This window comes from Varanus komodoensis, unplaced genomic scaffold (assembly GCF_004798865.1).
Source record: "Varanus komodoensis strain SLA01 unplaced genomic scaffold, ASM479886v1 scaffold9, whole genome shotgun sequence".
NCBI classification, from domain to species: Eukaryota; Metazoa; Chordata; class Lepidosauria; order Squamata; family Varanidae; genus Varanus; species Varanus komodoensis.
The window spans coordinates 24,051,210-24,064,281 of NW_025336598.1; the positions used below are offsets into that span (position 1 = coordinate 24,051,210).

Consider the following 13,072-nt stretch of genomic DNA (forward strand, 5'->3'; position numbering starts at 1 on the left):
CAGACCCGAGTGAAGCGCGGAGCCTCTTATTATGAAGGAGGCCGAGCGCGCGGAGTGGGGGGCTTCATTTCCTGACAGCTATTTACTTGAAGCCAATGATTAGTTTGAGCAGGATGGACTCTAACATTGAATCAATTACAGGACTTGGTTTCTGAGGCCATCACAGAAAGAGAGAGAGGGGGAAAGAGGAGAAGCAAGAATTACAGAAGTCTTGAAAAAATGATGTTACTCGCTTATCTGTTGTAGTGCTAGTCTTGTTACGGATTATTATCACATACACCGGAAGGTAAGGGAAGGGACGGATTTCTTCCTTCTCTCTCTGTCTCTGCGCTGGAAATGTTTCAAAATTGGAGTCAGGATCTGGAAGGGATAAGAAACCACCTGGGAGAGAGGCGGTGATCGGGGCTCGGAGGGAAAAAGAGTTTTGCAACCCAATCCTGTTTCTGTGTGTGCAGAAGTAACTCGTGCGCCGCTTCTCCCACCCAGTTGACTTACTCCCAAGTAAGCGGCCAGGATTGCAGCCCAAGCTTGTAGGACGGTTTGGCATTGGAGAGCAGTTCTCCACAAAGAGCGGGGAATGCCCCCCCCTTTCTTGTCAAGAAGAGGCCACTATCATGAGTAGCAATACTATGAATGTTTGTGTGAACGCGGCAGCCCCGATCATCGGATCAGGCTGCTGGATGAAGAGGATGCGTAGAGAGGTTTCCTGGAGAATTCCGGGGATCGCATAAAAAGCAGCTGGACGGTGATCGAGGAAGCAGTGTGGCTGCAGGCGGAGGAGGCAGCCTGTCCTCCCTGGTCCCCCGGCAGCGGGGAGTCGCCCGGGCGGCGTCGGGGGTCTGCACACCGGGCCGCCTCTCCCCGGGAGGGATCCCGCCGACTCGGGTCTGAAGGGAGGCTGCGGCGCTGTTGGAAAAACGACGCCTGCTTTTTTGGACCGCGCTAATGACAACCAGATTTGGAGGAGCGCGGAGGGGCCACCGCGCTGCATTCCTGCAGCTGGGCTGGGAGGAAGGGCTGGGGGCGGCAGGAGAGGTGGGCTGCTGCAGGAGAGGCGGGGAGAGGAGTCCGCGTGTGCGTGCGTGCGTGTGTGTGTGTGCGCGCGCGCGTGTGTGCGCGCGCCCCCTGCCCCCAATCTGGAGTGAAGCCCCTTGGAGGGAGGGAAGGAGGGAGGGAGGGAGCGTGTGTGTGTTTAAACAGCGGGACAATCTGCAGATGAATCACGGCACAGGAAAGGGCCCGGGGAGCTGGCCAAACACCCTTGGCTTCTCCATCATCCAGTCTGCGCCTTGCAGATGCTGGGAGGCTGGGGACCAGCTACGAGGCTATTGAGCAAGGTAAGGAGGAAATACTTTACTTTAAAACGAAGAGTCTCTCGCTCTCTCTCGCTCTCTCTCTCTCTCGCTCTCTGCCTCCGGTGCAGATTTCTCTCCCCAGCTCCTCCTAGCCGTTGAACTCTTCGATCCCTTTATTCTTGCTTGCCTCTCCTAACCCTCGGATAGTCCCTCCGAATCTGGGTGTTCGCTCAGGTGATGATCCCAAGGCGCTCTTGGATGTCTACCCCCAAACTGGACGTGGAATAAAATGCTCGATGGTGCGACAGGACCGTGAAAAAGTGGCCAGATCCCTACACACATACCCCAGCCCTTTAAGTGCCTGCCTGCCTAGCGCTGCCAAACCAGCCATCAGCCACCCGCTCCCTGAGATGTGTGTCTTTGCGCGCAAGCAGCCCGGCGATGCGAGGAAGGAAGCGGGGCGCAAGGCTGAGGGGTGGTGTAGACGCTGCCCGAGGAAAGCCCGACCGAGCGGCTTGCCTGCCGCTGCCAGCGCAGCCTGGCGAGCGGGGTTGCCTTGGAAAGAAACGTTCTGGGCGGCCGCACCAGGAAATGGCTCTCTCTGCGCTCTGCTCTGTTGCGCAACGTTTTCCTTGGACGGGGACCATCTTCCAGCAGCTGGTGGGCGATCCAAAGCGCTCGCTGGAGCGAAGGGAGACGGGACTGGGACTGGGGAGGCGCGCCTGCCCAGTTCCGTCCCTCCGTCGAGACCGAGGAGGCGGGCTCAGGCTCTGAATTTGCCCCCCTGAGGTTTCTCCGCCTTGTTTTGGGAAGTCTCCGAGGGCGATCGCAGCTCCACGTAGGACCGGCTAGCTCTTGCCAGGGCTGCAGAACTGGGATACACGTCTTGCTTCTCCTGGGATCTTAGGAGCTGGCTCTTCCTACCCTTTTCCCCAAGTTCTGCGGACTTCCCTCCCCGCCTGCCCCCCCCCCCCCAGACTGCGGGTGGGCACACCATCTCTCCACAGCTCGTGAGCGAAGCTTACACAGGGGTCAAGAAACAGCCCTCGACCCCGCGCAGCTAGGATCTCAGCCAAGCCTCCCTTCTGTTTGTCTTGTTAGGATTTGATCCGACAGGGCGCTCCGGGATTAGAACTGCAGTGCCCCGCTCTGCTCTTCTCCGCACCTCCAAACGGGGCATTTTGCTCCGGGATAATGACAGTCGGTGAAATGTGGAGTTTTCCGGAGCTGCAGCTAATCTGAGAACAAGAAAAAGGACAACCCGCCCTCGCCCCCAGCCTTTTTAAAGCTGCCAACTTTACAGATTTCGGATACCTCTGCCTAAGTGGGATTCTTTCGACATCAGATCGCGTGTTGCATGTGTGTTGACGTTACCTTCTTTTTAAGTCTTAAGCTTCTGGTGGTATTTTGCTGGGGAGAACTTTTGGAAGATCTGATTCTCCTGTCCTCAAATCTTAAAGAACTCCGTTACCCGGATTAGCTATTTCCATCGACCAGCGGGGCCTCTCCTACCCCAACATCTATTTCAAGAACTACAACTGCGGAAAGAGCGCCTGCCCTCGGTTGCTGAGAAAACGCAGACACCTCCAGGAATCTAATCCACGCGGAGACAAAGGATCGGGGCTCTCCCTCGGCTCCCCGTCATCCACCTCCTGGATCCACCCCTCCTCAACCCTGGAAGGAATCTTTTAGCTAGGTGATTTGCTAACAAGCTGAATAATCTTGCGAATCCCTCTGCTATCCCAATACCTTGAAGGAATACCGCAACCCTTCTTGGCCAAGAACTGGCCCTCACCCATTCTCAGTGTTTGTTTCCTGAATTAAGCCCAGAGCATCCCGGTGTTTTTTTCACAGGGGAAAAAGTGTGGTGATGGGGAGAGAAAGAGACTTAACATCACGGCTGGATCTCCTGGTTGTCCTCTCCTGTTTCCTTTCTTTGCTTTCGTTTCCTCTTCACTCTGTTTTTTAAGCGGGAGCTTCGAGTGGACCCCTTGGTCTTTCAAAGAACTTGCTCCTCAGACAAGTTAAGCCGCAGCAATGGGTTCGTTGGCTCACTGGTCGATAGGTTTGACCGTCTGACTCCAAGGGCCTTTTCAGATTAAACGACTGCGGCTTAGCAGGTTGTGGATCGTGGTCCATCAACGCGCTACATAAAGTCTTGGTAAACATTTAACGAGTGGGTTTGGTCTGACTTGTGTGAAGGCAAACATTCTCCCAAAGTAAACAGTGTGATAAGGTCCACGAGTCTTTTTACAATGGTCAGTTGTTTGGGCTTGGATGGAGACTAGATCGCACGGTGTACTGTGAGGAGGACTTCGGAGCTGAGCCAGGCTGATAGGCGCTTGGTTTCTGGCTGACCTGGATGTGTTTCTGCAGAATACAAGCAAGTTCACACATGTCTGATCTTGACTTGATTCTGCTTGTTGATGACTTGTAGCTGAACGTGTGAATAGACTGCGAGCTGCAGCTAACTAAAGGCAAGGCACTGGAGATGATGGGACACATTTGTTTGTAGTAGATGGTCCCTGGGGACTCATTCGCAAGTGCAATCCTGACACCTTTTCATGATGGAATGGTTGTGAATTAGCTCTCACGGAACGATTGTTCCAAATTTAGGCCTATTCAGGCCTGAATGATGATCTTGAATTCAGAGGGGGCATGACCGAATTTTCGAAATGTATTTTTGTGGATAACGGGTTGCTCACCTGAGGGACAACTCAGGATTGGTTCCTAAGTGGCTGTTTGCTCTAAGGATCCCTTTTCCTTAGGGCTCTCGTGAATGGAGTGCCTGGAAAGAAATCTTTGTTCATGCACCCGGGGAGAGAATCGGGCACGTCTGAGCGCTACCCTTCACTCCCGAGGACTTGGCGGTGGCGGGGTGGTAAGACAGGCAGAATTTGTCCCCAGAATGAACACTGAAAAACTCTTGCATCTGTCCAGCTAGGACCCCATCAGATGTTGTTGGATTAGCCATTCAATCACCTACGTATGAACTTTATGCCACGCTTTACATTATAAAATCAAAACTGCAAGCCCCATCCTCCGTGACCACTGGCTTTGCAGGCTGGAGAAGATGGGAGTCGTAGTCCAGCAACATCTGGGGACTCCCGAGTGCAGAAAGCTGCGTCTGAGGGCTGGAGAAAGGAAAGAGGACTGCAGCCTTTATGGAGAACGGATCTGAAACAGGAGGATCCATTCCGCACTGCAAGGTTTTGGAAAGGGGGCCGGCCTGCCTTTAAAACAAAGGCGATCCCTTAGTTGGGGGTGGAGGAGCCCGTGGGGCTGGTTCCATTCGGCTGCGAGTGGGCGGGCAGAAACATCTAGGAATACCCCGCTATTGCAATGTTTGCTTTGTTTCGCTTTCCCAGACGAGCCCTGGCGATTACCGTAGAGATGGAAAACAAGCGGTTTTTAAACCGCTTCAAATCGCTGACGAGGACTGTGGGGCCGGTGGAGAGCGCGGTTTCCTCGGCTCCATAATCATAATCATTCTTCCTGTTCTAAAACTGTTGACTCCGCAACTTGTCGTCCTTGCCAGCTCCTCCGGGGGGAGAGCGCTCCGCGCGCGCGTGTGCGTGCATGCGCGTGCGCGCGAGAGAGAGAGCGCCGCCGCGAGCCGCCCAGTCCGGGCTCAGCGCGCGGCGCTCGTTTCCTCAGGTTTCGAGAAAGCGCCCCAGACGCTAAGGGGGCGCGGGGAGCGAGCTTTCCAAAGGCATGGCTGGGGCAGAGGAAAGGCAGCGCTGTTTCGCCAGGCTTGTTGGATTTGTCCGCGGGGGTGGGGGAGGTCGAGGAGATCGCGGATTTCTGTAGGGTTGCTGTGGTGACTGTGTGATGTGGCGGGGTGGGTCAGCTGGCCCGTGCCAGAGACTCCGGCTTCCCGAGGGAAGAGGCGGCAGCACTCAATTATAGCCGCTGGGTCACATTGGCCTTTTTAATTTTGTGCCGTTTTTGCAAAAACAGCAAGTCTTCCAGGCTGGCGGTGCTCTGCTGCCCCCCAGCGATTATTTACACGAACAGCAGCCTGCGCTTGAGGAGGACGATGAATCGGATTAATTTGGTTGTCTCCTCTTCTTTAAACAGTAAGGACGGAACGAAAGGTGTCATTTGCAGGGTGCGCTGGAAGGGACGCAAGTCCTAATTTAACTACGGGTGTGTTTTGCATGGGCTATCTTACAACGACTGACATTCTCTTAAATACTCATCTAATATATTGGGAGTTTTTCTGTATGGAAGATCCCTTCCTTGTGGAATTAGTTTCAAGGGTGCATGCTTTTATGAGCAGGAGGCTGGAGTAAATAGCCCGTAAGTCTCATTCATTTCTACTTCTCTGCTTTAACATATATTGTTATAATTTCTTACTCTCTGATAGTGAACTCAAATATCCTTGTGCAGGGAGGTATCAGGGTCCTGGGGAAACTTGGAGGGTTGCAGAAATAAACCTTTTAGAAAACAGAACAAAGGGATGCCTTTCAACTGACAACAACACAGTGAGGAGTCAGCATTCCCCAAAAAGGTCAGCCTGAGCACTGAATGTAAAGCGGGAATGCAACCTCAATCAATCCCACTTCAAGCCATTTCCAGCACAGGGATGGGTTCACACGACCATTTCATTAAAACCAACTTAACTTAAGCAGCATGCAGATGTGCAGTTCTGGTCTTGTGAATAATCTGAGGTGGGTTAAAGTTGCTCTAAAAATCTTTATCAATCAATCAATCAATCCAGTTGGTGAAGGGATCCAAGCGAGAAGTCCTGAAGCCTCCCAAACTTGGGTCAGGCAATGAACTGGGTACATCAGTAGATTTATTCATCCATCCATTCATCCTGAGTCTAATTTTTTCCATGCTGAATGCAAGCAGACCCCTTGAATGGACCTCAGTGGCCCAGTGTTTGCTTCAGCGTGCTTTCCCCTGCCACAGCTGGGCACTACTTAGTTAAACTCTCTTAAAAATCTGGGTGCGTTGAGCTTGGACTTTGGATGTACAGTGAATGTGTGCAAGATCAACTCCAAATTGAAATCATGTGGAGTTTGCATATCAGAGCAATGACTGTAACAAACTGACTAGCCCTGGGGAAGGGAGAAGGAAGTTGCTGTGAATGAACCTGAGTTGGGAAAACTTTGAAAAAAGTGGTTGTGTAAATTTGTCCTTGAATTCTTGTAACATTCTTCAGCCTCACCTGAGTCACTGATATCCAGATCAAATACACATTCGCACATCAAATACACATTCATGCACAGAGGACTAGAGGGGGGTTGTAGAGTCTTGCTGTATGGCAGCATTTCCCACCCTGATGTCCGTTATACATTTTGGATTTTAACTCCCATCAAACCCAGCCATCATGGTCAAAGATCAGGAATGTGGGAGCTGCAATCCAAACCATCCAAAGCTAGCTGCTAGATAGCAGTGACTACATGAATTACAAGCCAAATTGAGATATTTCAATGTGCTATGTGAAAATGCATCCTGACATGTATATGTGGTTGGTTTGTGGCAGAAGGGTTATGTTGTATGCCTGTGCATAGGTTGGAACAGTTTTGCCTTTACTCTCAACTTTGTTTGGACCATGTTTGCTAATCTGGAAGAGGAAATAGGTAGTACGAATGTTCCTGCTTTAATGCAGGAGGTTAGGCCAGAATGCCAAAAACCCTTTCATTGTGTGATGTACTTCAAATGCTTTTTATATGGAGATAGCCCTGTCCTACGCATGCTTACTCAGGAGTCAGCCAATTTCAGTGGGGTGTGGTGCAAATCGATATAGGAGTATGTAATATGGCTTTGTCTAGGCTGCATCCCTGTGTGACATTAGCAAGCTCTATGCCACAGTTTAGTACAGCCAGGAGTTTGCCTTCCAAACGTACAACTGTCCAACAGTAAATGGGGAAATTTGGCATCCATTATTACCTTGCCATTGGACGGTGTTGCATTAAGCCAGTAAGGCTGGTATATCACCCTGGAACCTCAGGACCTGATATTATCATCTTGCAGTGAGGTTATCTTGTAATGACATAATACATGAATGCAACAAATGGTCATGCCAAGGACATGCCAAGGGTGAAACACTTCATGATTTCAACAACATGAAACATATTTCTCTCCCCTATGTGGATAAGACCTGAGACTGCAAATGAATATTTCACCCCAGTCAAGGATGCCGCTCCAGAAAAGAAGAGACCATTACTTAGAGAATACATTACTTGGTGGCTTGCAATCTTAGAATGCAAACTCTTTTGAAGTGCTAATTCAGAGCACCCTCAGTCCATATTCCAAATTAATTAATAGGCTTTTGCATGGTTAGGTGACCTGGTGCCATCCAAGTGTTCTGAACTACAACTTCCATCAGCCCCAGGCAACATGGCCAAGAGTTGAAGATTCCTGGAGTCGTAATTTAAAACATCTGGGGAGCACCAGGTTGCAACTGCTTAGCTGTGACATGGAACAGCAGCACCAAGAATCAAAGAATCAACATACACAGATGTTTAGAGGTACATTAAAAGGTGGCGGAACATCTCTGTGCATGGCAGGTATATGTTTCTCCTCCTATCAGAGGTGTCAGTAGAGGTACCTTTGTTCAACCCTTTGGGCATTCCAGCGCAGCTCAGTGTCCATACAACATGTAAAGCTGCTTCAAATGATAGGCTGACATAGCAACTCACAAGTAGACCTATAAGAAGAGTTAAATGGCCCTTAAATGACAACCAGTACATGGATTTTGATGTGCGCTTGCAGCAGCACGATGTACCATGCATGGGGACAGTAAGGTCTGGAGAAAATCTCTCTTCTTTCCTCTTTTTAGGAATGCCTTGGTAGACATCTGTTCCGCAGGGTACTCCATGAAAGGCTTGTAGTAGGTGGTGGGATACAAGGTGTACATTAAAGCCATCAATGGTGGAGGAACTCACAGTTGCGGAGTATGATCTCAGATATGACCCATGGAGGGGGAATATGATGCTGTACTTTAGGGTTTCTTGTACCCATGAGTTTACCCTATTTGAACTATGTCTGGAGAATCTACTGTTCTATTGCATGTTTTTGTCTCTGAGACACTACCGAAAGAGAATCTTCCACTGTTCTTTCTACTGGAACTATCTTGAGGAATTTTGTAAGGAAAAAGGAGCCACTGGTGGAGGAAAAGTTGCAGGCTGCCCCATCCACATGGTGAAATGAAGTCTGCAAAATGTGCAGCTTTCTTCAATGTGGTTTCTTTTTTATTGAGCTTATCTCCTGAAGCTTTCTTGGGAAGCATCACCATCTCCCTGGGAAGGGATAACATGTTAGCATGCAATAACCCATAGTAAGGATGTCAGTCTTGGAACCATCTTGCCATTCTGTAGCTGTAAGTGGAAAATCCATCCCATTCTAACTGTAAGGTTCTCCAACCTGGTGCTCTTCATGTGCTTTTGATTATATTTGCTTGTATTGCTGGCCATTAGCAGCACTGGCTGATAGGAGTTGAAATTCAAAACATTTGGAAGGCACCAAGCTGAGGAAGCCTGGACTATATGCTGTGAAAACAAAACAGAAATATGCCTGATTTCCATTTTAAAATCACACTTTTCAATCCGATGCTATTTAGGCAATTTGGACCAAGTCCCACAGAGACAAAAATACTCATCACAGTGTAATGGAATATTGCTGCATTAAGGTGGATCAACACTGCCACCATCTGGTTTGTAGGAGTAAAATGCAGGCAAATTACAAAGGGCAACTAGCGGCCCATAGTATAGACTGGATTCAGGGGTGTGCAGCAAGGTGGGAACAAATCATTTTCTCCGTGGTGTTTTCTTGCTACTGATATCATCCTCATGGCCCATTCTCTCCCCCACCGGCATTTTCCAAAGCTGGTTCTCCTGACTTTGTCCCTCACATTTTAGCATGTCACAGCAAGAGTGTGACTAGCAGACAGATTTTTTTTTTAAAGGGACTATAATATTGAACAATCTCCCCCAAGCTGCAGATGTTTTTGGATGGCAATTCCCAGCATTCCTAGCCAATGGCCACATTTTGTGGGGCTGATAGGGCTGAAGTCCAGCTAATCTGGAAGGCGCTGGCTTGCGAAGGCGGTGATACAGAAAGACAGTGAGTGCTATCAGATGCTGATAAAGAGAAAAAAGCAAACTCCTGCATTTTTGGCAGCCCAAGCTTGTGCATGTTTTCTCAAAAGTAATCCCACTGGGTTCAGTGGAGCTTCCTTTCAAGTAAGTATGCACAGAATTGCTGCATCGAATAGCAAGCTTATTAACATTCTCATGATGAAAATTGTTTACTTGAGAGTAAGCACTTACTTGGGAATACACATGCATGAGAGTTTGCAGAGTGACTGATGCTTTTTAAAAACATTAATATACTGTTGTTTTGGATCTTAAAACCTTTCTAACAAAGATTACCCTTTGATGGAATTTGCATATGGTTGATCAGATTTCCATTTGCTACACACCCCATAGTGAAGGGAACTAGTAGATCATTTAAATATATATCATACATCATCAGAATAGTTTGGTGGAGGAAAAGATAATATGAATTCTGGCTATAAGCCAAACAATGTTTTCTTTCTTTGTAATTGGAAAAAAAATGAACAAGGAGCATCATAGCTTTTAGCTGAATGAGCAAATAAATTCATCAACTGGGTTAGAGCTGACTGATTTTAATCAGGCTGAAATAGCATGCTGTGTTTATATGGGATTACAAGGCAATAGGGGGATGAGAACAGTAAAATTGGGGTTACAGTCCCTATGCATGCATACTTGAGGGCTTGCTTCTGAAAAATATGCACAGGATTGCACTGCATATCACAAACTTTAGAGGCACAATCCTATGCGTGTATAGTCAGGAAAGGCTTACTATTCCCAGCATACTTCATCCAGCAATGCATAGGATCATTCCCATTTTCACAAACTCTTACTCCCAAGCATTTTCTTCCTCTCTAAGTTAAAACACTGCAGTGCCTTCTGATATGTGATCATCACCTCTACTCTCCACATACTCTGGGTCAGTACAAGGATTCTTGTGAGGGGTTTCCAAGTAAGGCTTATGCTAAACAAAGAAGAACCATCCGCTCCCTGTTCAGGATTCCAGCTGCCGTTCCATATTGTTCCCCACACCTCCTTGGTGTTCTCTCCAGCAGACTGTGGCCACTTGGACCACTCAGCCTTCATTGGCTCTTTGGAGGCAACCTTCCCTAACAGTTTCCCTGCTTCTGATTTTGTTTGTTGTTAGTTCTGCACATTTCAGGGTTACCCCAAAGCCTGTTGGCACATCCATGCCGTGCATGGGTAATGCTGTTTTGGCTATGCAAGCCAAGGCACCCCTGCCTTGAACGTTGGAGACAGAGGGACTGTTATAAACACTTTATCCCAAAATGTTGAGCCCTTGCAGATCATCACGCTATCCTTTTATTTTTGCATTTCTCCAGCCTTTTCTTATTTTTAATTGATCAATGGGTTCTAAAAGACTGACTTCTAAAGAGTAAGTAGGTCTTCCTTCTGAGAAAACCTATAGAACTGTCCTGCAAGCACAGATGGCAGAGGCAGTGAGAAGCATTAGAGGCCGACTAACCAAAGATGAGTATAGGAATTCTTTAAAGATGTGTGCACTGTGGGTTCTTTATCTAGAAAAAATACAGGATAGAGCTGGTATGATAAAAAGGGGGCTGGGGCGAAGGGAGAGAAGGCTGGAAGGGAAGATGACTTTGATGTCCAAGAGCCTGTTATCAGTATGAGGCACTTACATAAACACATGGCCATTATTGCTAATTGAAAAACCACAGCAAATGACTTGTTCCTGCAGGAATGCCATCTGCTGAATTTCTGGAGGTGTGTGTGTGTGTGTGCCTGCTTGCTAGCCAGCCATTTGTCATTCTTGCTGGTGGAATGAAGGCTGTGATTCATTTCCACGTACAGAAAGGCCAGGCCCAGTGGAAGCGCAGCATCTCTCAGTGGCCTCTGGTCATCTGTTACACTGGTTTAATGCTCCCCAGTGATGGTGTTGTGAGGATGCAATGAAGAGAAGGCCCATGTAAGCTGCCTTGGGTTCCCTGCAAGAGGACAAACGATGGGATATAAATGCAGTGTAATGCTACTATTACTGCTGTCGCTGCTGCTACCGTGCTCCTAAGTTACAAGACAGTGTATTCTGCCTACATAAGCTCGGTGTTTATTGTGGCTTAAGAAATGTTCTGTCCTATCAACTCCCATCATCCTTCCCCATGCATCATGCTCTCTGGGGATAATGGGAGTTACAGACCAACATCTGGAAGGGCACAAGTTGCAAGGAGATCTCAGGCAAGGGAAAAACATGTGAGTTTAAAACACATTGAAGGCTTTGGGGCCAGCATGGGCCCAGTGTCTACCCTTTCCATTTCAGCGTCAATCCCAACAAAACTCAAAATGGGATGATATATTTGTTTGTTCGTTCATTAGGGGTATTTCTAACCTGTCCATTTATTTATTAATTAAGGGTATTTCTAATCTGTCCATTACAGTTCATCTCTGGATGGCTTACAATATAAAACAACTTAATAAATACATCATAATATAGTTGAAATGTTTTGGATTGTCTAAATGTGAATCTATTCCTGTTTGAAACAGGAATGCTTTCGCTTCCCAGTGATGTAGTTTATGGCGAGTCTCAAACATGAAATCTGGACTTGCCATCTCACCTTTTAGATCAAAATAGGGCAACTTGCAGGGACAAAGAAGCTGTCCCACTGCAGTGCCACCATTTTCCTTTAAAATGAGGTACATGGACAGCATGCACCACATTATCACGCAAAATTGCAGTCCTGGGATGTTTCTGGGAGGAGAATCTGGCTGAAAGCAAATCATGCAGTTTCTGTGCACTGTGTTTAAAGTACAAGCACTGCTTTCAGGGCTGTTGCTGAATTTCAGTGGTGCAGTGGTAAGGAAGAGCCACAAAAAACGGTCAGAGCAAGCCACCTACAGCCCATGGGTTGCATGGAGCTCACCCTTGTATTAAATACAATCAAAACCATTTACTGCAACCACTTACTTGGATGACATTAAATATCTGGCAACAATTACCTGCTGAAATCTAACCCTAGGATTTGCAGAAGAGAATTCTGAGGAATAAAGAATGCTGTTATCAGCCCAGACTCTTTATCCTCCCAGCTCGCTGGGTCTGCAGGAACCCAAAGGGAGAGGTTCATCCCATGCCCTGTGACTGGAGCTTTATATCTGGAGATAGCAGCGAATGATCCAGGAAAGTGTGCATGGAAAGAATCCATGCCTACCGCTGAGCAATGAGTTCCTTCTAGAAGAGGGAGATGTTTGAGGCCCTATTTGTTTCAGGGGCAGCTCATCTCATCACACACTGGTGTGCACTCTGTGCACAATTTAACCACAGATTCACACCCGCTTGCTAGAAATCAGTGGTCCTGTGGCTGTGTACCTCATTTTGTTTTGCAGGATCCAGAGCCCCCACCAGTCAGCTCCAAGGCTCTCCCATGGCTTCAAGAAAAACTTTGCTCACAAAGAGATTTAGATGCTTACCTTTTAGACTGATCTAAGGCACCATACAGTGTCATCACCATGTTTAAGCTTTTTTCAACCTTAGGCCTCCAGATGTTTTTGGACTATAACTCCCATCATCTTTCAACAGCAGCCATGTATTCTCTGGATGATGGAAGGTGTAGTCCAACAACAACTGGAGGCGTAAACTTGGGAAAGTCTTCCCTAAACAGTAAATAACATGTGGGACCTAGAAGCAAAGGTTATTGGTTATAAACGTCTGTCAATTTGCTCTGCAAAATTGAAAAGGCAATG

General features: G+C 47.9%; 1 protein-coding gene across 4 annotated transcripts in view; it reads left to right on the forward strand.

Annotated features, from left to right (window-relative positions):
• Window positions 1–201: 201 nt before the first annotated feature.
• The window catches only part of PDGFRA (platelet derived growth factor receptor alpha), a 57,785-nt gene continuing 44,914 nt past the window's right edge, over window positions 202–13,072 (forward strand). The window contains exon 1 of one of the 4 annotated variants that reach the window (XM_044417831.1): window positions 202–286. Coding sequence is in view for 1 of the 4 variants with exons in the window: in XM_044417828.1 (XP_044273763.1) it covers window positions 1,296–1,337 (42 nt within the window). In the remaining 3 variants the exon portion in view is untranslated. Of the gene's footprint in view, window positions 287–1,210; window positions 1,338–2,267; window positions 2,992–5,090; window positions 5,598–13,072 lie in introns of those variants that run through there. The other 3 variants (XM_044417828.1, XM_044417829.1, XM_044417830.1) reach the window with 3 other exon arrangements.